Source organism: Bactrocera latifrons, unplaced genomic scaffold (genome assembly GCF_001853355.1).
Source record: "Bactrocera latifrons isolate USDA-ARS-PBARC rearing strain unplaced genomic scaffold, ASM185335v1 scaffold_252, whole genome shotgun sequence".
Classification (NCBI taxonomy): domain Eukaryota; kingdom Metazoa; phylum Arthropoda; class Insecta; order Diptera; family Tephritidae; genus Bactrocera; species Bactrocera latifrons.
In genome coordinates, this window is record NW_017536097.1 from 65,302 (window position 1) to 90,915 (window position 25,614).

The 25,614-nt window shown below is 41.3% G+C and overlaps 1 protein-coding gene across 1 annotated transcript in view; it reads left to right on the top strand.

Moving 5' to 3' along the window:
* Positions 1-25,614, top strand: part of LOC108969422 — a 124,081-nt gene that overhangs the window by 64,140 nt on the left and 34,327 nt on the right. The window contains exons 2-4 of the mRNA XM_018934121.1: positions 4,122-4,207; positions 13,915-19,827; positions 19,858-20,004. Coding sequence (XP_018789666.1) covers positions 4,122-4,207; positions 13,915-19,827; positions 19,858-20,004 — 6,146 coding nt within the window. The remainder of the gene's footprint in view (positions 1-4,121; positions 4,208-13,914; positions 19,828-19,857; positions 20,005-25,614) is intronic.

Here is a 25,614-nt window from a genome sequence, read left to right on the forward strand (position 1 = left end):
ACACCGTTGTCGTTGCGACAATTGTTGGGTAAACAGAAATTAAATCGTCATAAATTCATCGCCCAAATGCAGCAAACGGCAAACGAGTCAAATGGCCACAGATAAGTAACTAAGTGAGTTGCATGTCTAACTGCAGTCTGGCAGGTGATAGTTGAAAGTTTTGTTGGCAATTTGTTCCCGCAAAAGCACGCGATCGCCGACACCGTCAGGCGAAATGATGCACTTTGTTGCAATTATCGCTTTTAGGCGGGCGCCGGAGTGGACCCTTGCCATTGGAGACTTTTTGAATAATGCTATTTCGTTGGGAAAAGAGCGCTTGGCCTGAGCTTTTAAATTTTTTCACTGTTCGCAAATTCGTTTTTCTCTTTTTAGCTTTGAGCCAGAGACAACACCAAACTTATCTTGCAAAATTAAGTGCCATAAATATGTAGTCACAGAATTGAATGTAGCCATGCAGTAAAAATCGCGATCTAAAGGGCCTCTCCGTCCCTTTTTAGCACATTTTTAAGGAAAAGGTAAACATAATAATGGTTGCGTAAATATGGCTAGGTTGTTGCTTGCAGCAAGGTCATCACATTTTAATCAAATCTCTCTTAGCTTGCTGCCACCAACTTACCCGGTGCTTAACTGGTGAATTTTTCACACAAGTGTCTTTTAATTTAGTCAGTTTCTCGCGTCTGGGAAGCCTTGAAAATCGCATGAACAACACGCAAAGGCAAAGGAGGCRCTCGACGACTGCTCGTGCATATGCCYTTACGCGGCGGGCGACATGTCAGYAGYGCATTCAAACGCCTTTGTGCGTGTGTGCGTGAAGGAGCAAGGCACACACCCAAGTGTCAACAGCGCCTGCTTGCACACACTTCAATTAGTCGGACGAGTGTTTAACTTGTTACTCGATTAGTTAGAATAAGAATAATTAATCAATGAAATTAAAATTGTAAATTAATGAGCACACACACATAGATACATTGCCCGCACACACACACCCAACCGCCGATACTGCAGCCAGACACAAATCGGAGTGTTTGTAATTGCGCAATCAAGTATTACATCCACTACACGCACACGCACGCACACACGTACATTTGCATGTGTGAATTTGCATACGGCAGAAATGAGAATATGTGTGCGATGCAGCGCAAGGCTGATATCTGCAGCATCTACACGCCGCTAAGGCGACACTTGTATGCCGCAGCACTCGAACGATGTACGACACGGCGCRCCGAAGCATGTGGCACCAACAGATAGACGCGCATTCGTAGCAAGATGTGCCAGCGTATACTTCTGCTGGTTGCAATATCGACAATTCCCCACAGCAGCAGCCACTATGCATGTGTGCGCACATGGGTTCGAGCATGCGTGAGTGCCACCCCCTCCTCACCACAGCGTGAGCAACACTTGAGCAATGCTCGGCGTTGTGATTGCTCGCTTGGATGTCGGCTGCCAGCCTGTTTGCCATTTAATATGATAATTTATGCACGAAATAAATTCCCTTATTTTAAGGCATACCACAGGCACACACACTCGCACACAAGWTGCGCAGGCACTGCAGCCGCACACTCGTATTTCATGCACATGTGTGTCTTCGCCATACATATTCATATGGTGTGTAGGATGAATGCCGTTCCATCCCGGCTCCACGCCACTGCGTCCATCATATTCGCCACATTGAAGGTTGCTCACCGACGCACTTGACTGCTCACTTGCGCTCCTATTTACTGTTTGCTGATTCGGCTGTTCGATTGCTCGCTTACTCGGTTGTGCGGTTCCTCAGCTGCCGTYAGACGGACTTGCGGCTGTGCCGGAACGGAGGGGGGCTGTTTGCGGTTTTCGCAGCAGCATTCTCAAGCATGATGCACATTAAATAAGCCACCGTATTGCCACTTATTTCACAATCTTCGCATATTTCTACGTTTACACGCCACGAATAATACGAGTTGATTAGGGCGAAGCAGCCAAGCAGTTCGAATTCTGTTGAAAATTTCTCTGCAACTTGCAGAAATGAAAATAAAAAACATAACTTTCATAGGCAAATAATTTGGATAAGAACTAAAAATTAGCCTTTTAAATTTGGAATTTTTATCTCAGGAATTTTGAGTTTTCGAGTTTGAAGGAATTAAAAATTAATATATGTCCGTGTCGCAGGTTCGACCCCTCTTAATGCATGTGTGCCGCCACACTAAACAGGCGCGTGGGTGTTTTTTTTTTTTTTTTTTTTTTTTTTTTTTTTTTGAATTTGTTCCACATTTTTTGTGATTAATAAATTTAAAGTATAAGTACCTTTATATGTAGGAGCGAGCATAGTCTCCTCCTTCTCAGCCGATGAAGAATTGTGCAGCGCTCGTGTAGGTGGCAGTTTTGGAATTGAAACTGATGAACATTGTATTCTAGTTAAAACTCCACTACTGCTCCAGTGCTGCTGATATATATTTAACGGCTCGTGGCGGTGCCATTGAGTGCCAATTTTTCGGGGGTTTAAAGACATAAAGCAGAATTGCATAAGCGGGCAGTATACACAATTTAAATATATTTTTCATTCTCGAATTGCTTACAGGTGCGGGTAACSGGGTTCTTATTCACACAWCAGCCTGAAAAACTTAACAAGTTAAMATAYGCATTGATAAAAATGTATAAATAAAGGGTGATCCATTTCGAGGTTCCCTACTCTTTTAAAGAAAAAACACAAAAACTGCAAGTTTAATGAGGAATGTTTATTGTCAATCGAAAGAATACTATTATTATTATTATTTTTTTTTTTTATGTTTTTTTTTTTGTGAAGATAATCTCTTTGAAGTTTTGTACACGTAGCCGCGTCTCAAATGGTCCTTCCGTTGTGTTCAATTTTTGATGATTCGTTCGAGCATTTCGACTGGTAACTGGCGAATGACTCCTAAGCCAGAATCGAAGCGGGAATGTCCGCATTGACCTTAGAACTCACATATCCCCACAGGAAAAAGAATAACGGTATGATATTGGTGAGGCTAATGCCCCAAAATGTTGTGCTCGCCGAAGTGTTCTCTCAATAGATTCATTGATTAATGCGATGTGTAGGAAGTGGTGATGTTTCGTTGAAACCAAATATCCCCAACAGCACGAGTTTCATTTTCAGGTATTAAATTGTCGGTTATCATGGCGTGATAACGGTCGCCATTAAYGGTTAAGTTCTCATCGACATATTAYTTGAAGAAATATGGACCGATGATTCCACCAGCGCACAAGCCATACYAAACCGTTGTTTTGTCTGGATGAAATAGCAGCTTTTGAATCCCTTCAAGTTACTCTTCGYCCAAAATGCGGCAATTTTGCTTGTTTGATACATATTGAGCCAGAAACGGACCTTATAGCAAAAAAAAATTGCCTCGAAAAAGTCGGATATTCATGGAACTATACAAGAGCCCATTGAGCGAAGCACTTGACACTTGGGAAAGTCGAACGGCTTCAGTGCTTACACAGCTGTATGTAAAACGTCGGATCTTCTTGAAACCGATGTCGATGTATTTTGTACGCTTTTCATTTAAGATATGGAGGCCTCGTCGTCCGAGTTGATGCAACTGGCGCCAAATGGACTCCCCACGGTGTTCTGATACACTTTCAGCTACTGCTGCTATAATTTCTTCTCTGCGTGCTGGACGTGGTCTTTTCGGTCGACTATTATAGAATAATGAATTCTGTTTCCCAAGATGCATAATGGCGTTGCAAATAGTAGGCCTATTATGTTGACCAAAAGTTCTTTGTAGAACTTGAATTTTCGTAATAGAGTTGAATGATTTTTAAATGTTGTTCAAGCGTAAGTGTTTTCATTAGAAATGCCAAATATGATGGATTGCCACGACTCACGGCTAATCTGTCAGGCATTTGAAAAAAGTACCTCTATTGATTCACCCGTTACATATACCAAAGTGGATGATAAAATTCAGAGCTCAGCTTTCCTTTTAAAAACACCAAATACTTAAGTGTACCATCTAAAAAAAACTCTTACAAACTCGACTAATTAGTAAGCAAAGCTCGTTTGGAGCTCAAATTTAAAGGCTCGTTTTTATTTGCCGTCACTCGCTGTCGTTTTTCAAGCTTACTTTGCTAAAAGTCTTTATTTAATAATCTTAACATTTGGTCTTTTGCAGGATTGAAGTTGATCCCGAAATTACCAAAACATTGGCTAACTCAGCTGTTTTGCGGGCCGTTGAAGAAGAAGAGCAAATTAAATGCGGTAAGTCAATATCTTTTGTTATTTGTGTTTTGGATTTTTGTGTAAGAAACATTGCGAAAAATGTGTCATCTTTGAACCCGTGTTCCCCTTATTGGAAACGTTTTTCTTATTGTTAAAAATGTGACAGTCCACACAAACCCTTCCAAATAATGTAGCMTGTGTAAGGGGCTCATAACGAGCACACAGTTGCTTAGAAGTGTAAGTAAGTGCAAAAAAGTGCAAAGAAAGTCGTATTTGTAAATTATTTTGCGGAAAATACACAGAGACAGAAATACAAATTTTGCAGTTTTGATGTTGCAAATAATTTCCACGGTTCAGTGTCTTTCAACAAAATAGCGGTTTTTGACAAAGGAAATCCAATCCAAGAACAGCCCTTAAAAAGTACGAGTTCATGAAAACTAAACATCACAAAAGTTATAGTATCACACAGCAACAATGACAGTTCGCAAGTTCGGGCAATGCTTATGGTTTTGAAGAAATCGATTAGGAGTAACCGTTCTTTCAGCAACGATTCACTCTAACCACGTGTGGCACTTAGGCATTACCACTATTGAAAATATTTCGGCTATTTTCCACACTTTAAAATTATTGAAGTAAATCACATTTTCCTTAATTGCAAGCGCATTTAATATTCGGTTGCATCCTAACTKCGCCATTGCTTACCCGTTCACATAATTTTTAAAGTTCGCCGTAATTCTCGAAAACGCCGATAATTTACGCTCAACACTAAAACGAAAAGGCAAAATTTATGGCGAGAGGAAAGTTGGTCTGCAACAAACAACAAAGCGAACCGCCAACAAAAACATGCAAATAGGTAATTCCAGACTAAATTGGTGCAACTCGYAGCCAACAACTGCAAACAAACTCCGAAAAACTTCGATAAACACTGTAACTACACGGCCGAAASTTGTACATAAATGGTGTTGAACAAAGGCGAAATAAAACAAGCAAGGGAGCGCTAAGTAAGGGCGCTGCCGAACACAATTTCGACCAATTATGGGCGCGTTGATGTCCTCAATATGTCTGCATTAATATATTTTTAGAATGTTKAATGTTAATGCCGCGCTGATTATTGAGCAACAAAACTGTTTTACAGCTTTTTAACTGATAGATTCTTAAGCCTTCTCGATCTTGCTCGTTGCTAGTATTAGAGCGCGGTGCAACATGTGTCCGAACTTTCATAAAGATTTCTCAATTTCAACACAAGCGTATCAGTTAATGTGATAAAACTATTATACCCTCTGCATCGCGTTGCAAGCGTATAAACAAAAGGTTGTGTACTTACGAGAGAAAATTCGTGTTGCAACAGTGTTTAATGGACTTCTACGCTAAATCACTAAACTAGCGTCCTTCCTGCTTGCGGTCCAATCAACTGGGCTCGGCTAACTAAGTAACTTGGCCATTTGGCAGTCAAGWTGATCGCTGCCGAGTAAGGCCGTGGCAAAGCGGCGAACGCACGAARCGAACTTGCGCAAACTTCAAAGTTTCTAATTGTTAAACTCGCACGTTCAAATGCGCATATGCAGCACGCAGCCGAACATGCCGCACACACACATACTGGCTGCAGTTAATCGTTCAAAAAATGCCTCGGTAACTTTGTTTTGTGTAAAGCAACACGCTGCATAAGACAGTTTATGTGTTTATGTGCGGCATGCCTAGTGTACTCATCTAACCATACGCTCTCCGACTCCCACCCGCCTCGCGCGCTTGTCGAACTAGCCGAAGTTAGGCAGCGGCCGGCGAAGTTTAGCGCTGAATGCAAAAAGTTTCCAACTACTATGCAGATAAAAAGAAATACCAAACGGCCGAGGGTGGACGGGTAGAGCGCGCGAGCTAGTTCGCCAAAGCCTAGTAGAGGTTACAAGTAAGTAACTAAACTTAGTTCGCAACAATAGTCGTTCGTGAACTCACGGACTATCTGCGCCCCTACTTGCCAGTTGTTGCGATGTTAACAGCTTATATTTTCGTTGCATTATTGATTCACTAAGTTCGCAGGGAAACCATATGAGTCCGTTTGTTTAGTTTCCTTTTACCTTATAACCATGTTGACGTAAAATAAAGAATTTGTTGTGTTGGGAGCGGTGCGTTGCCAACGCTGACAGTTAAATTCCGAACAAAACGACAATGACGGAAAATTATCTTTAAACAAAGTGAACAAAATGCCATAATTTCTACACAGTTTTAATGTWTTCGTTGAACCAATTGTTCGCAWTGCTTGCGGGGAGCTACTAGCTAATGCCTCGGCTAGCCTAGAAGTACTCCATCAAAATAACAGTTTCCAAAAACCTTTGCAACCGCTACCAGCTCTACTTGCGGTATTATAGGGTACTGGACAAAGTCTTTTCGTGTTTCTAATAAAACTTCAACTTATTTTTGCTTTTTTAATTTTCACCTTTTTTAAATGGTTCAAAACTGTTTGATGGTGAACGTTAAATTACTTAACGATGTCATGGCTGCTTATGTAACAGTCCTRGTCAATGTTTTCCATAATTTCATCGACTTTTTCAACGATAGGTCGACYAGAGCGTGGTGCATCTTTCACGTCGAAATTTCCAGAACGGAAGTGAGCGAACCATTGTTGTGCTACACGAACTGATACACTCATTTTTGATCAGCTGTAACTTTTTTCGACTTCCCCGAATTTATTTTTTTTACTCTTACTTTAGCACTGGAGATATACGACTGCGACGACATCTATTGAACGAATACGAAAAGACTTTTTCGACTACTCAATATTTGTGCACATGCACATTAATATTACGGTAAAACCGCAAGTCATTCATGGTCTTCTMGACTAAGCTTCTTTTTCTAAGCTAAGCAGGCTATCTGCATATATGGGTCTGTTCACTAGCAAGTATTGGTGAGAAAAATCTTTAAACACATTTAAACAAAAATCAGTTTACGCTAAGGCTCACCCTCTGTAAACGAAAGTCGAAGAGAAGTTTTGTCTTCCCTTTTAGCAATAATTCGCTGATTCTTATCAGCAGCCTTGCAGTGCGAAGCAGGAGAAACAACTCATTTTATTTTTGCAACTTTTAATGGTTCACCAAATGCAGGCAGACACACATGCGTGTTTGTATATAAATACATGCACACACATACACATACACAAGTGAAAGCTACAGGCATGCAMATAAATTTTAATTAAACTCAAATTGCTTGAAAGATCCATGAGCGTGTTGCTGTTCAATTAAGTTTTTCACTTGTGTAAGSAATGACAAATACAAAAACAACAAAACAGCTACAGCGAAGTGCAGAACTCTAGCGAATGACTTTGCCTCACAGCCAATTAGTTGAGCGGTGGGTAGAAGGTGGTAAGTATAKGAAATTGCTTACTCACAATTTCCCAATTGATTGCGCAGTTCGAGAGCATTCAAAAACTTTCTAGCTTCAGAGCGCGACTCACGCAGCCCCAAAGGCTGCCTCTCTTGCAGCACGAGGCGCGCTACAATGACAACACTTCGCTTTAGGAAAAACCGCTTTGAAGCGCCTCCTTCAGTTTGCAGCACTATTTGACTTCCTTGCGCTCTTTTTCAAAAATCATCATTATTTGTTAAGTACAACAACCTCCGCTAACCGAGATTACCAGCAACATACCGAGTTGCCCAGTGCAATATGCTTGCCACCACGCAGTCCACCGCAAGCAATAGGCTCCAAATATGTCATGTGACTCTCATATTTGTGTGCGTGTGCAAAAAATTTTAATATTTAATAAATTCATAATTTTCCATTTTACTGAGCAACAGGCTAATATGCGCATTATGCATAAAGTGTAAGCCTGTTGTAAGCTTACAACATAATAAATACTGTAATGCGTGTAAGCTCCACTGAATTTGTAATTTATGCAAATGAAATGGTGATTTAAAGCCAAAACAACAACGAAACAATACTACCACACTCCTATATACCACGACAGTCATAGCAACAAATCATAGCGCGCACACACACCCACAGTCAAGCACACATACACAAATTCGAAGGGATTGCGTATTGATGATCAGTGTGTATGTATGTGTGCCGCTTGGCACGTGCCTTTGCGACAAAATTTATTATTTGCCAAATTACTTCATAATAAGGCGCAAAGCACAAACAAGTTTGTATTTAAAGTAACAACAAATACTACAGTTACTGGTAACTGGTAACTGGTATTACGAATGCACATACACACATATGTAAATACTTATGCAAGCGATGTTCGATGCCGGGGCACGTGCTCCGCAGGAGAGCTGCTGTGGCACTATTTGCACAACCTCACTCCCAATTAGAGACAAATAAATACACGCGTATGTATGTGTGTACGTTTGCTTGTACGTACGRTATACATGGCGTATGAGTAATTTGCATTTYGGATCTAATGAGCCAGGCGCTGTGTGTGAATGTGCAGTTGCTCATTTTCATTGAAGTTGTGCATGTTTGTGCATGCGTACACCTGTTCGCGTGAGTATGGAAACAAATGAAAATTTYGCACGTCGTTCATTTATTGTTACACTCGCACAGCTTTGCTATTTATTTTGATTGATTGAAAACTTATTTACTCATTTATAAGCTTAGATAAGCACTTAATTTCGTAAGCTTTTGTTTCCTGCATATTTTGGAACGATACTTGATTTCCAAATTTCAAAATCAGTTTGGCAATTTAATTGCAACTTTCGTGCCAGTTGGCGCTGAGTTAGAGCAATTTCCATAATTAATGGCAAGGACTCCATTTATCGACAGCCTCAATTAGCTCACTGCCGACGCAAACAAATGGTCAGCAGCGGCTGCAGTTCATGCTTCAATATCCAGACATTAGAGGCAACATGAGCATAAGGCTGTATGTGCCTGGTAATAYGATAGATGAAATTTTCTCGCTTCAATTAATCATCGTAGTGTAGATGAGCGGTGAGAGCAATTATCTGTCCCAACGAAGCTACCAGAGTCAACCTTAAAGACACTATGCCAGAATTTAACCTCATCAAAAGCTTTTTGAAGGTGCTTGTACTGACTGAAGGCTTTCGGACCCATATCTGTCACTAACCATACATTGTGGATCAGTTATCTTGCTCCTGATATAGACACTTAGTCTTGATCTAGCCTGATGTATTGACATTAACGGATTTCACTGTTTTTAACTCTTCGTATTAAACTCGTGAATAAGCCAAGCCAATATTTCTATAAATGTAAGCGCTTAAGTTGGAAATGATGTTGCCCTGATGCCCATCACTGTTGCATACAAGGCAAGTTTTTATGTGGTAACAGGGCTTATCTTTGGCGAACATTTCATTATCTCTGCTGCTGACACAACTCTTTAGTGTCTTGTGCACTTAAACAGCCGCACAATATTTAGTGCCAGTGGCCGTTTGGTAACTGGCCACACTCAGGCACTCTGACCCAGCAGCTGCACGACCACGTGTTCGCTTATATGTATGTCTCGAAAGCCGTACATTGTATTAGCACTTAACTACAGCCAAACTGCAAACTTCAGCCACGCATTGCCACTCCACAGCCATGCATGCTACGATCCCTAAGTCTTTCTCGCTCTGCATCTCAGCTTATATGCATACGTTTTGCCAGAGTGCTGATAGCTTAAATAGGCAAGCTGGCTTATTAAAAGACGCTTGACTCTTCAGCAACTGGGGTGACTGTGGTAATGGTTTTTGTTGCAAGCAAACAATAACTTGAGTAAGTGTGCTTACTRTCTGTATATCCACATATCAGCGCCAACAAACGCACAAATGCACACATGAAGATATGTATGTTTGTGAGAGTTTGCTCATATYTCCGCAATCGCACATGATCCACAAAATATGGCTAATGTTCGAGCGACTTATCTTAGAAGTGGCAACATACAAGTGCATACAAGAGCATTTGCTGCAGATACCCCGAATATGCACATTGACATCGCTCTCGAAAATAATGGCAATAAGACTAGAAATTCAGAGCAAAGTCTTGTTTCAAACAAAGGTGAATTGAAGAATATTTAACAATAACGGAAAGCTCTTCACTTAAATAGTTTTGTTATTGCCGTCAAARCAATAACAACGAAAAMGAAAGTGGAACAGAAAATGACAAGAAGGGAAGTACTAATATTTTTGTAGAGAATAGTAGATCCACTTACGAACTCAGATATGTCCAAGTCTTAACCACTTCTGGCTTCAGAACTTTAACCAAACAACAYAAAATGTTACAAGAACCCCCTCCCTCTCTCTTGGTTCGTTGAGAAATTTCAGACCACGGTGTTTATTGGAAGCTCGTAGTAAATAATTTTAATTCATTGTGTTACGAATACATATTTATATACATTTTCTTGCGGTACACATATCTACATACATATTTCAGCAAACTAAGCATGGAGCATCGTTAGAGAAGTGTCGGAGTTGGAGAAGTTTTGCGCTCATGTTATGTTTGCCATGTTGGTCAAGTTATACATATGTGTGCGTGTTTGTGTGTGTTTGTTCAATATTACCACCATATTTGAAGTTCAACAAGCTTTCGGCGTCATGCATTGTTAGTTGCTTAAACATGGGATTATAACAGCATACTCACACACACACAAGTACACAGCTGTACACAGTGCAAGGCATAAATGGCCTAAGCGTTCGCAGAATCTACGTAAGCAATAAATACATGACCAAATATTGAAACAAGACACCAAATACAGATAAGAACTTCTAGCAGGCYTTAGATGTGAACGGCTTTATATTATATAACAGTATTTATTAAATAGCACCATACAAAGGCTAAAATATCAAAAAATTGTTTTCGATTTCATCATTTCTGTCTAATATTTTCCCTTTTGTAATGGACATAATTAGAAAACTGAAATGCTCTGTGATACACTAATTTTCCACAACTCTTCAGCTTTAAAAGCATATAGAAATGTGTACCACAAACTACTGTGGGAAAAATAGTAATAGTTTTTACTTTAAATTTCGCTAATTATTCAAAGAGGATCGAGAACGCATAGACGACGAACCACGTTCAAAGGAATTGGTGCTTGAGAGTTGCCAATTAATAGTCAGAGCATCGTTAGAAACAACTGCTTCGAAGATTGAAAATAACGCTGGCACAAGTGTATTGCTGCCAAGGAGGATTACTTTAAGGGAACGTCATAGATTTTGTAGAGAAAAATTAAATTTAAAAATAAAAAACAAAGTCTTGGTATTGCTATTTTTGGTCCATTGTAATATACACAAATATTTTGCTACAAATCTCGAAAAATAAACTTTTTGATACGCTGAATCACAGCGGGCAACTATTTTTAAAAATTAGCTGGTATAGATATTCCATTTTGAGTACACAACAAGAGTCTAACAAAAGCACTATCTTCTTCTCCTTTATTTTCCACACTTTCCAAACGGCACCGAATCTGTATTTCTTATGATATATAATTTTTGAATATATTTTCACTTAGTTGATACAGTGTGAATTTGTTGCTGCAGCAAACGTTCGGCAGCAATGTGTAACAACAATTCGAAAATAGAAGAATAAATGAAACACTTTGGCAGCTATTTTTAAAATATTCACCTTGCGCTACATAGTATATGAGAGAGACGCGTTGCCATCTGTGTGTATATATATATAGTATAAATACTAATAGATGTGTACGCACACCTAAATACCTTTAAATAAGCAGCAAACTAGTCATGAAATATAGCATTTTATAAGCAGACATACATTTCACATAGGTATGTCTGGTTATAAAATATAAACTGGATAGCAAAACAGCTGACTTATACCAAGTATAGAACGATCCGATACCTGAATAAAACACATAAATACAGGATGGATTGTATACGCTTGCAATGCATACTAGTTGCAAAGTAATTGATAACTAGTCGATTGGACTGCTGGGTTTGCGTATGATCCATAAATATTTCAGCGAGCTAAGCAGCAGCTGGTTAAATTGAAAAAAAAGATTAAAAACAACAATGACAAGTTGGCATCATTATGAAATTATAAGAAGATAGCAGCAYTGCCGCTTTTCGAAAATTCGATTAACAAAGTGTGTGAAAATACAATGTCGCAAAAATCTTCAAAAATATCACAATTATACTGAATACAATTCTTGTGGTAATATTAAGTTCCYTAGCCACATTTTCATATCTTTTCGAATGTTTTTATTCAGGGTAGTCGAAAAAGTATTTTCGTATTTCTAATTAAACTTCAACTCATTTCTTTTTATATTTATAATGAACTAAAAATGTACCATTTTTATCGAACACTTTTTGAAATTTTTTTCTGCTCGAAACAATAGATTCACTGTGTAAGTGTWTTCCGGTTTCTCGGCGAAAAACTRCGACAAGTCATTTTCTCAGAATTCTCTTGAAGCAAGCCTTWCTTCATTAAGAGAGTTCTGCATTGACCGAAACAAATGGTGCAATGTCAGTGTTATATTGTGGATGCGTCAAAACTTCYCAGCCAAGCTCTCTCAGTTTTTGCCGAGTCATCAATGATGCGTGTKTTCTAGCGTTGTCCTGATGGAAGACGAAGCKCTTTTTGTTGATCAATTCTGGTCGCTTTTTTCGATTGCATACTTAGATCTCACCAGTTTTTGACAGTAAAATCGTTCGACTAGGGTAGAGCAGCTCATAGTGGATGATCTATTAAATTTTTCACAGACAGTTCATGTGGTACCCAAACATCGAGTTTTTTCTTTGTAGCCAGCTTTTTTTAAATGGTTCCAACCGTTTGATGATGAATATTAAGTTCCTTAGCGATGTCATGGCTACTTATGTGAMGGTCCTGGYCAATATTTTCCATAAYTTCATCGACWTTTTCAAKGATWGRTCGACCAGAGCRAGGTCTTTCACATCGAAGTTCYCGGAACGGAAGCGASCGAACMATWGTTGTGMTACACGAACCGATACAGCATCGTCTTCGCAAACTTCGGGAATTTCATTGCTGGCATTCATGCCATTCTTACCTTTTTTATACAAAAATTTCAAAATATAGTGAGTTTCTTCATTATTTTCACTCATTTTTGAACAGCTGTAACTTTTTTCAACTTCTTCAATTTATTTATTTTTTTTTTTTTGGCTAAATGAAGCTTTAAATCTCACCTTTTCAACAACGACTGCAACATCATGTATTGACAAAATACGAAAATACTTTTTCGACTACCCAATATTCTCTTATAAACCTGATATTTCGAGATCTTTATACATTGAATTGTATTACAGACATGATTTACTAATTTTGACGCGTTGGAATTTCCAGTCCAATTTTTAATATCTCAGCGGAAATTTTGGAAAATCATCAATCTCATGTCTTCATATATATATATATTATAATTATTTTATTTATGAATTATGTACGTGTTGCAGATTGTTGTTGTACTCAAGCTGTGTTGCTAAGTAACGCTATCCATCTAACGGAAACATTATAATAACTCACTGTAATACACTCAAATGTGTGTCTGTGTACGTGTGTCCGCGAGTAAAATTCAAAACCCCAGTATGGTATATCCCCGCCGGCAATTTTTAATGTTAATTGTGCAATTTGTCACAATAGAAAGCAAAATATTAATGCAAGTCTATTTATGCGTGTGTTTGTCCCCCGAAAACAACAATGGCGACCGCAACTTAACGGAAAATAACGAATATTCAAATCAAACGCTAACAATCAACTACAAATGGCCAACTATAATGACCGACATCGACAAAAACCAAAAAAAAAAATCGAAAAAAATTATCTAGAAGAACTTGCAACACGCTCGCTCCGAACAGATGTTGCTTGTGAACGGCAAAGTCGCCCGCGGCAGCGCAGACCGCACCCTACAGCGTCTGAGTACTATGAGCAGYACTATGACCAAGTCATGCACACACCGGTGCACCAGCAGCAGTTGGAGCAAATCAAAACGCAATACCTGTGCCATCAGCACGACATCACCATTGACCGTGATACGGTGTTGAAGATAAATCGCCTTGCCACACGCAGGAATTTGCATAAACGCGACCACAGCTGGCCGCCACCGTGCAGCGATTACGCTATGAGGGCTGAAACCATTGCTCCAAGCACTAAGACCGAGGTGGCAGTGGGCCGAGGAACGCAATCACTCACACACTCGCGTAGTACTTCGAGAGAACAGCAAAGCCATCAATTGCGACATGAACAGCAACTAAAGCAACAACAACATAAAGCCAAAAGCAGTTGTACAAACAATGCATTGCACTTCGCGGAGAGCGTTTGTAAGCAGCACGGCATCGATGCGATACGTGAGAAATTCAATAGTCCCACGCGAATAATTGAACCGACGCCCACCGAGTTGCGGCAACGCAATAAAATGGAGCAATTGCAGTTTCRAAAGCAAAAACTACAGAAAAATGCGACAAATAAATCAGCACGTGTCACCGATAGCTCCCCTGAGACGCGCACGAACATCTCTACCGTTGGCGCTGTTGGCAAGGCGCAACAAACATTGACAAATGCGTACAATAACACGGCTAATACATCATCGGTCAATGCGGCTGCAGATTCTTTAGGGTCCACCATCGCGCCGAATGTGGCGACCACCAGTTGGCCTGCAGCCATAAAAAATGATGAGATGGGAGGGGAGTTGACTAATATTGCCACCACTAACAGCTTCGATGCTTCACATGATTACAGTACGCCGGTGGCGCGCGGCTTCTCCGCACCCGAAACAAAAGCGGCCGATGAAAATATTGGATTGGTGGAGCCACGCCGCTATTATTTCGAACAATTGGCGCGACGCGATGAAGGACCGCCTAAAAAATGGCACAGTTATGACAATATTGTCGCTGCCACATCGGAGCAACAACAAATCACCAAGCAAAGTGTTGCAACAGCCGCCATCAATAATAATAGACAATCACAGTCGCTAGATCGCGGACGTGCACAGCAACAGCGTAGACGGGAACAGTTGCCACCACAAAAGCCACGGTCAGCYGGCGGTGCGGCCAGTGGTGGCAGTAGTCCCGCAGCGCGTATCACACCAGTAAGCAGTACAAGCGAATTCAATGTAACGCCACTGAAAAGCGAAAGCAGCGATTTTGGAGATAGTCGCACTGGCGTGGCAAAGCCAACGCTACTGACGAGCCATCAATCAAGATCGAGTGAAGGCATRTCACCGCGCGTACAGCGACGTGCCATTAAATTGGCAACCGAAATAAAAATATGTTACGATGACTCGGGCACTGTTCAATCATTCGGTTCAACTGCTGCGCACTTGGATGATAACGGTGGCTTGGCTTCCAGTAATAAGCGACAAATTCAAACCGAAGCTACCAAAGCTGCAAAGCYTCAAAAGAGTAACGGTAAAAGACTGCCAGCAGAGCCAGTTGGCATACAGTCGATAGGCGACCTGGAAGACATACCACTGCCGCCGCCACCAAAAGTTGGASCCTGCATGAGTTCCGAACCTTCAATTGTGGTGCARCGAACCCAGAAATCGTCCAGCCAAACACAAACACAACAACAACAAAGACGACGCTGTAATAGCGAAAGAATCATACCAATCGAACTGGAGAAGCATRACCTACCTGAATACCGTGCACCACTTAAAGAAGCGCCACGTCGCGATCTTAGCACCGTTAGCGYGGATCAGCTTTACGATGATGCTTGCATCTATTTGCGTTCAATCGATTTKGATGACCGAACCGTCGCATATATACCCGCCGCAATTACAATTGTACCCTCACCCCCTGAGGAAATGTTGCAACATGCGGCAGCTGATGGACGTCCGCAGATCCTTAAGGCCGGCATAGTTACTAGGACAAGAAAAGAGCAGCCTCCGTCAGTTACTGCTCGTACATCGTCGCAAACGGTCGCCACCATGCCAAGAACAAATACCGAAAAATCCACCTCAGTAGCTGGATCTTCGAAGCAGTCAATTGCTAGTGAGCCTATTAATAGGAAGAGTAATAATAAAGTTCGTTACAATAGTGGCCATAAAATGAACGTGCCACCAACCGAACCGAACGWGGCTCAGTACAAAAAACTCACACGCTCAGACGCACACCAATTACCCATATATAATACYTCCGATATAAAATTGAATGCAGCACAACCAAAAAACCAGCAGACAGCGATGGGAAAAGCCCACGAAAATGAAGTTGCCAAAAACAACATACAAGCCGCCGCAGAACAACAGGGCCAACAAAGAATACGGTCCAATCGACCTCGCGGTATTTACTATACCGATGGTGAATACTTGTATGGGCCATTTGGTGAGATTCCTGACACGTTTGAAACACACATTACACCAACAGTAAAGACAGCACCAGAAGAGGCGTCCAGATCCGCAGCTGCCACTGGTGACAGCAAACGAAATTGTGCTGATGGAAATGAGTGGCAAATAAACAACAAGGCGACGAAGGCACGGCAGAAAGAGCAACAACAAAAGGCAGCATGTCGCAATACAATAAACATGCAACACGCTCGGTTGGCGCCAACGACAACGGTGGAGCCAACTAATGAAGGACCAAGTCGAAATTCTGAACTAATGGAAGTGTCAGAAGCAGAACTGCAGGGGAAAAATGCTGCCGAAATAGCGGCGCTCGAAACAAAATATGGACGCTTTCAGCAATCCATTGCCGAGCATCTGCGTCAAATTGACACCTACATGGAAAATGCAAAAGCCGCGCTAAATCGCAGTTTACCTCATCCACAACAGGGGCATGAGCATGAAGATGGCGAAACCTCCCTSCCGAAAGCATCACGACAATCAGCTCCACAAACAACCAAAATTCAACCAGAACAGTCTCAGCTATTGGACCAACGAGGCGTCGAARCCACGCTCGCAAYGGAGAGCCCCCTCCACWCTATAGCCCGTCAGTGGTTGCCACACCGACSGCTGCACATTGTTAGTGACACTGATGACAATCTGCATGAAATGGAAGCTCTTGTGCATCCTGCCGTGCTGGAAAATATGCCTGTGGTTGAGCAGGCTCTGCAGGATTTGTCCGCTATTAAGGTAGATGGTACAGCAGCAAATCTGACGGCCAAGTATGCGGGCGATTTAGGAAGTCGACGTGGCGACGATGGCAGTGTGTTACAGCCACTAATGCGTCGTCTGATTGCGGTGCAAAGCAAACAGCCGAGCGCAGCACTTCCCGACCACGCAGTCATTTTGAAGGATCRTAAAGATATCGAAGGATTGCTGCTGATTGAACACCATATTGCACCCACTGCAAGTTTAGCGAAACGTGTGACTATATTGGAAAATCTGGACGATGCCGCTGCTCCGCCTTGGCGTAAGCCTAGTAATATCGTCCTAATTGGAATTGAAGAAGGCAATAAGGAGTATAATGCTAGCGACGAGATTGGAGCGGTAAATGRCAAAATTGATGACAGCAATAATTGCAAGCGCTCAGCAGATAAGAGTTGTAATAACATTGCTGAGCCGAAGGAAGATCCAACCATGACTGAAATGTATGCGGATAATGAAAACGTGCCAGTTAATATTACAAACATGGTTGATGAAGATGAAGATGAAAATCAGCAGGCGCCTGCAGATACTAGCGGTCGATTCGGTCACAAAATCAACTCGAAATTAGGCGCTAAATCAACAAGTACTTTCGATATAATAACGGCAGGTGAAGTCACCAACGAACATGTGATTGATGCTGTTGGCAATTATGAGCAACTAATGCAGTTGCAACAAGGCATGACGCCGGCAGCGGGTCCAAAAACAACAGCAGTAACTAAAAGCAAGCAGCCACAAACACAAAAACAACACTTTCAGGAGGTTTCACTCAATCACCCAGACCTGTGTACTGCAAAAACAGCACCCATACCGAGACAACGTGCAACCACATTGACAAGAGAAAAGCCTACAGTAAGCACAATTGGAGCACGACCAGCACTCACAGTGGCGGCGGACGAAGGGGGAAGCGAGCTACATAAGACCGTCGCTAGCCGCTGGCAAAGTGAGTCCTTGCGACGACAACAAMRCCAACAAGAACAACCGTCTGAAACATCRCAATTTCCAACTCCACCAATACCGCCACCACTRCCGCCACTGACCCGTGCGGGAAGCTTGCCGAAAGATTTATGCAAAAGTKTGGTTTCTGGTTATATTTCCACGCAYCAATCGCAGGAGCAGCTGGTGGGACAGGTAATTGACAAGCTGCAGGTGRATGTGKCATTGCAACGAGATTGCGAGCAACTAAGGCAAGCAGAGCCAGAAAATTCAGACAACAATGAATCCGTAGCTGCAATTGCAATCGCAACCTCAAATCAAGATCGTCTCAGAGATCCGTTAGGTGAGCAACGACAGCCTGCCGAAGAATTTGCAATGCAACAACTAAATAAACAGCAATCAGCAATTCTACCAATAACAAAGAGTAACCAAAAACCATGCGACCAACAGAATGCGCAATCAAGTGAAATCACAATTCCAAGCAGCAGGATTAACGCCCACTCTGCGGAAGCCACAAGGGCTGCTCACGGCACTGCTACAGCGACAGCATCACAGCTGGCTGCACAGAAGGTGGTAACAGAYGAATCAMCAATAACGGGTTTAACTTCAGGAGGACYACATAGCCGAACGATTGCCGGGCGTCGAGGCAAATTAACGGTGCATATCAATGGAGACAATAAAAACTATCTTGAGTCGAACAGCACGGATGGTTTCGATACGTACAAAGCYACCTACGAAATACCTAGCCCCTGTTTTAAGCAGCAAATAATCTGGAAGCAAACAGTCAATGTGCCACAAATTAAAGACACCAAATTCGCCACTGCCTCAGAGCTAGGCAGACACAGCGAAGACAACAACGATATGCATTCCGATGCAAAAGCCGGGGATGAAGCAACTGCAAGCAATCAATCACTTACTACAGCCAAGCTTCAGTTTGTCAAACAGCAATCAAGGACTCCCTCTCCGGCCGCTTTGAAAACAGGTCTACAGCCACCTACCGCCACTCGATGCTCACGCAGTCGCTCCAAAAGCCCATGCCCAACGCAAGCCAACCGCTCACCCACACGCAAATATCCCGCCGCATTAATTGAACCTAACGCACCKACCCGTACCGCCTCACCATTTGGTCTGAATCCGCTCGACATCACCGACCTGATTGATGACACTWCCCACGCGTATCGTGACCATGGTGTGGAGCTCTCCAAACGCACTTCGAGCGCTCAATTAGGCGACACCAAATTCGCCTGCTCGCCGGCAACGGGTAGGCAGTTGRCCGAGTTTGTGCCACAGGTGGAAGGTCACAATGTTGGTTTATTGGTGCGTGCATCTRTGGATACACAATCACAGCAGCAATGGGAGAAAAAAGTGCGGAGTGTGCCACATAACATCGCCACGCAATGCAACGAAAAGGCGCAAATTGAAATGGACAATGCACTCACGCACAGCGCCGCCACGCATTATGCTGATGCCGGGAGTAGTGATGATGATGTTGACTACTGTGTCGACGAGCGGCAACAGCATATCGCCGACAGTGACAAACACTCCATAAAAGGTCCTACGCCAGCKGTCCCTTTAACACCATCCCCATCCTTGACATACTGTGCACGTGCTGGCAGCTGGCAACCGATGATGAGCGAGCGGGTGCATGACGCCTGCCGTAATGAAACGGTGACGACACCAAYAMGGTCGTTGGCTGGTAGCAGTGTGGCTGATTCAAACGCCACCGCGGTCGGGATGGGAGAATCGGATTCTCTGCCTGSACGCCAGCGGGGACACCTCCGCGAAGCGCGACAACAAGAAGTAGTCCTGGACAACGACAGCCGACAGCAAAGCCTAGATACCGTTGGTGAGCCTGCAGTCGCAACGCCACGTGAGAGTGGCATTATTAATCGCTCGTTCGATAATGTTTCACCACGTCCCTACATCAGCGTCGAAGGTACGTGCGACTACTGTTATGCGTGTGGAAATAATATGTCGTGTTTCTGTGCTCTCGTGTTGTCACAGTACAGGACTCCTATGTGTTGGCTATCATATGTGGCACGTGTTCAAGTATCGTGTGTTGCACGTGATACTGAATGGATAGCGAATTGATGTGCAACTGTTTGTTGGTTTTTGTTTATATTATCGCTAAGAATCCGGTTGCTTAAGTCCGATACATTTGTTATACAATATTCTAAAGCATACTCTGGGGAGAGATTTCCTAGAGACATGTGTAGGGGTTACACCTTGCCAAAAGTCCCACATAAATCGATCTTTAGTATTGTCAGTGGAAAGACGAAATTACTTTCTCGCATTGTTAAACCCTGTTTGCTTTAATAAAGACGTATTGTCTCTCTGATAATCCGCAGGTTCTCACAATGCTTTCGTACGCTTTACCAATGGTTTTTATACATATTAACAAAAATACATACAAAAAAATCTTCTCATGGCTTTTTTAAGGCCTCTATTTCGTATATCATATATTCCAGGCGCTTTGGAGTTTTTGATTTTTTTCGCAATAGCTAATAGTTATTCTTCTGTKACTAATAGGGGTGGCTCTGYAKCTTCGTTTCGGGAATAATGCTTCGACAACATTTCGCATAAATGATAAAGGGTTCGTAGGTTGCTGTTCTATGCCGTTCTACAGGGGTTTGTGCTTGTTTCTTCACAGAGCTTTTCGAAACAGGAGCTGGTTGACGTCAGGAGCTTTTTTTGGCTACTCGGTTATTAAAAAAAAATATGTTTATAACGTCCTGGTCTCAAACAGAGCTAATTGAAAGTATTCACGTATAAAGCCTCTTACCATTTCGAAAGATGAGCAGGTGTGTTTTACCCCCTTACAACGATTGAAAATCTTCAAGCTYCCAGCTTTCGTGAAATAAAAATGGTAAAGAAAACTTTTGGCAATTAATCAAAAGAAGGAAGTGTGTGAAGACTCCTGTCTARTTGCATTTTTTGGTTCACAAATCTCCTAAAAGTCAGATAAATAATTACGCCAACAGGGCAGCCATTGAGGGAATCGCGAGCAACCCGTATTTGAATTACCTTARATATACACACATCTAAAATATCCACCTGACTTACTCATTTGCTTATCGTGAATAATGATTTAATCCCAAACTGAATGCAACCGTTCTGACAACAGTCAAAACTTTTTTTGTAATGATTAATACAACACTAAACCGACGAGTAGCGATAAAAGAGAAAAAAAACATAATTATATGCGTTATATACGCCAACAGACACTTACTGAGGTATATGTATGTAAACAAGACAGGCAAGAGGAGACAGGCATGTTTGTACGAGGAGATAATAATTCATGCGCCGACAGGATGAAATTAATTAACATGAAATGCTAATGAAATTTTAATATCTCCGCTACATGTCGCTCATAAAGTTCCGTTTTCGTGGATTTCGCGGTAACGCATAGTCTCGCCTAAGCCGTTAAGTATCGTGTTGGCGGATATTGTAAGCGGCAGCTTTCATAAAAAGTATGAACCTTTCTCAAATTTTTAAGGCATTCACACAAACRCACACAAACCGCCAAAGCCCAGCGCCCTCATCTATTTGTATGCATCACATAAATACTGTCAAATTAGCCATTCAACGGTCCTGCTGAAATGGGTCTTGCTTATCATCGCCAAATGATGGATACACAAAAGTACGAAAGCTGTCATTTTTCGCCGTCAGCGCAGATACAGTTAATGCGAAAATGTTAACATTTTCTATTAATCTGACAAAAGTTCTACCAGAATCACTAAAAAAGTGTATGTCAAAAGCTTTGAATCAAGYTAAACCCAAGCATATCACAGTTTTTGGAAAGAAAACCCCGGGTTACATAATGCTCCGTAGATTGTGTGAAATGATTACTTAAATGATTCAAGTAAAGCGCCAATCCTGATCAGTTTYATGACTCACTAAAGCAATAAAACTCAAATAAGGCGAAAAAAATCAAAACTGAAAAATTTGCATTGTGAAGCGTGTCGGCATCATTAAATACTGTCGGCAGTATTGCTGTTTCTATGTATGTGTAAGATGTGCATCTGATCTGCCCTTTCCACGGCGCACAGCTCATAATAAATTATACTTAAGGCTTGCAAGTACGGCGTCATGAACGAGACCATCGCTACGCGTCGTCCTTTGTGGATGCCCTCATCGTCCGAAGCCTGCTTGTTGCTTACCGCAAGTTCCCGCTGTCTTCGCCGATATTTCCTATGCGACACGGCACACTCTGTGCCATAGACCTTCACACACGCTTTTCATTTCGACGCTTTATTAATTTAGCAACGATTCACATACATTGCGCTCCTCTCGCTCAGCATAGATAGCTACTTTATGTTATGCTCGCGTGTGAAGTGAAAATATTTGTTGTTGCCGCTGAGCAGGATATCCTTATTGCTGTTGTTATTAATTTGAGCATTTATATACATTATACGTTTTGCTGTTGTTGCTGCGTTTACACTTTTTAATGGCAATGGAGATTAATTTTTTCTCTAATAATATAGGAGACAATGCTTCCATTTAACTTAAGAAGCCGAGCCGAAAAGAAAATACTGGGAGGTTGTTCATCAAATTAAAGTTACTTATATAGTAGATGTTTTTTAATGTGATGCATCGATTGGTGGTTGCTATTTTCGATTCCTCGATGTGTTTATTCGATAGTAGATTTTCCACTTACTTCCTTCAGCTCATAAAGTATTGTCATCCTTATCAAATTTTTAAAAGGTTAAAGAGCTCAAACATGTGCTTCTTCATTCTTCAAATAATTATTTCATGATGAACTACTTAGTCTTTGGCGATTTTTTTTTCGGCTCTTTTTTCTCACCATTCCGATGATTGTTGATCGTTTTGCATTTCAAACTCATAAGTCTATGTCTCATCAGCAGTTATAATGTTCACGCACGTTCAAGCATGTCCAAAGAGACCTGTTTGCAGTGCGCTTTTTGACAAAAATGCAGCTTTATCGGAAGAAGTTTCATACCCAAAATATCCACCAAATCAGTCGAACAGACTCGTAAAAGGTTTCGAGACATCTCTCTAACACTTGTCAGATGAGTTTCAAGCATTCTATTATTCACTTTTTTAATATTTTCATCAGTTGCATCGGTCGAAGGTCGCCCAGAACAAGGCATGTTTTCAAAGATYTCTCGACCGTCTTTGAAAGTTTTGTACCGCTCATAGAATCTTATTTTTAATAAACCTGAGTTAGCGTAAGCCTTTTCCAACATTCACACTGATTCCTCACACAAAATTTGGTTAGAAATACAAAATTTGAGAAAAATTCTATCTTCGATATTTGTATCCATTGTAAAAATCCCAATCCCTTTGTCCTTATTGTATATCGGCTCTTATAACTCATCTCTCTAGCTCCATACTATGGCGGAATACGTAGAGTTCCGCAAAATGCGGACCTCGCCCATTCAAATGCAACCATGACGTTGTACTAATGTCATTCCTAGCCTGCATGTGTTTCAATTTATTCGAAATAATGTCAAAAATATTGTTATTTACGTCACATTGTCTGCTATTTCGTCCATTTGGCAGGTCAGGGCAAGTTAGTCGAATTTCCACTTTTAGCTTACAAATATTTCGTTTCATTAACTTCATTTTTGTTTTACCCGTTTTGTGCTGCGCAGGCGGTACGTGTGTTGATGTGCGTCCAGATACTTTGTAAGCGGCTTAAAAGCGCGCTTTTGTACTTGTTTATTTTATGTCTTAAGTTTGCTTACATTTTGCCTTAACAACAGCCATTCGGCCTACATTCGCTCTGCATCCTTTTTCGATTTGATGCGCAAGACAAATATTGGTATTCCTTTTCATTCGCAAACGCGAACCGCTCGAAGACAGGCACAGCATTCTAAGAGCCTTAAATGGAACCCTTTTTCGCTCAAAAATCTCGTCAGTCAGCACTTTTATAAACAACGGCTAAAGCGATTTGGCGCGGCTTACATATTCTCCTCAGACTAAAACAAGTGCACCTGCGTGCCAAAGAGTTGAAATATTTACCACGAGTGGAATGGGAATGCTGTAAAGCCGCGGTTGCGGTGCTAATAAACGGTGCTGAGAATTTTATAAGGTGATTAGCGTTGAGCTATTTACACATCGGCTAATTATTATTTATGGAAATTTTTAATTACGAAAAGGTGAAGCTTTTATCAATGCTACTGCTTGTTTAGAATTGTGGAATTGACGTGCCGTTAAAGATATGGGTAGATTTATTATGCGCCTCTACCAACATATTAATTGAATATCATACAGTTGTTTACCTTATTTAATTGAAAATTTATTTCTAGTTCTTTATTATATGCTCACCGCATGAGTCTTTGTCCCGCAACCCAAGCCGTTTCAATGGCCACAAAGCGCTACTGCGGCAATCCACTTAAAAAACCGCAAGCCCATAACTATTTGAGTCGAAACCATAAAATCGCCATTTTTCATCGGCTCGTTGCAATTTAATGAATGTGTTTTCTTACTGCCACAAGCAGCAAGCGACATATTTTAATTACAATGCGACTCGCGTTTGCACTGCCTGCCACGTAAGCGATACGGACAATGCGAATGAATGTATAGTATACACGTTTGTGCAGTCATGTTTAGTGCCTACGTAGATTAAATTATAGCCACATTAATAATGTGAAGCTAAAATAAATGCAAAAAATTGTGCACCAAAGCAACTCGAACAGTTCYTTACCCCTGCGCTTTGCTGGCCGGCGCGCTAATTTTTACATCATTCCATTACACCCAAATCGCGACGGTGCTAAATACCTTATATGCTGTAAACATTATTCAAAATATATTCAAAAACTACAAAAATTGTTTAATATTCTTCTCGAATTATTTTTCTATGAAATGCAAATCCTTTAAATAACTAAATATTTAACGAAAATAATGCAAAGCATTTTATATTTAGCTGGCAAAGCAAAAAAAGAAAAGCAGCGCGTGTTCGTRTGCGWATTGTTGTCTGTTTATAAATACATATTGGTCAAGCTGCTTATTCATTGGCGAATCCGGCGACGAGGCCAAATAAAACGATCATATTTTCAGCTGTTGCTGTTTCTGCAGCTGTTTGAAAAGCATTCGTGTGCGATTTTTAGAATTTTTCGTGCAAAAATTTTATGAAATGAAATCAAAGCGGCACTAAGCCACAAGTGAAGCCTTTCTGAATTCGAATAGGTTTTGTGCTCAGCGCAGCAGGTGTTTTAGGGGAGTAATATTACTGTAACAGTTTTATTATTGGACCAAAATCTGCTGCTATCTCTCACCAATATTCTCATATATTTTTATACTCTCGCAACAAAGTTGCTAAAGAGAGTATTATAGTTTTGTTCACATAGCGGTTGTTTGTAAGTCCTAAAACTAAAAGAGTCAGATATAGGGTTATATATACCAAAGTGATCAGGGTRACCAGTAGAGTTGAAATCCGGATGTCTGTCTGTCCGTCCGTCCGTCTGGGATGGGCAAAATCGGTCCACTGCCACGCCCACAAAATGGCGGAAACCGAAAACCTATAAAATGTCATAACTAAGCCGTAAATAAAGATATTAAAATGAAATTTGGCACAAAGGAT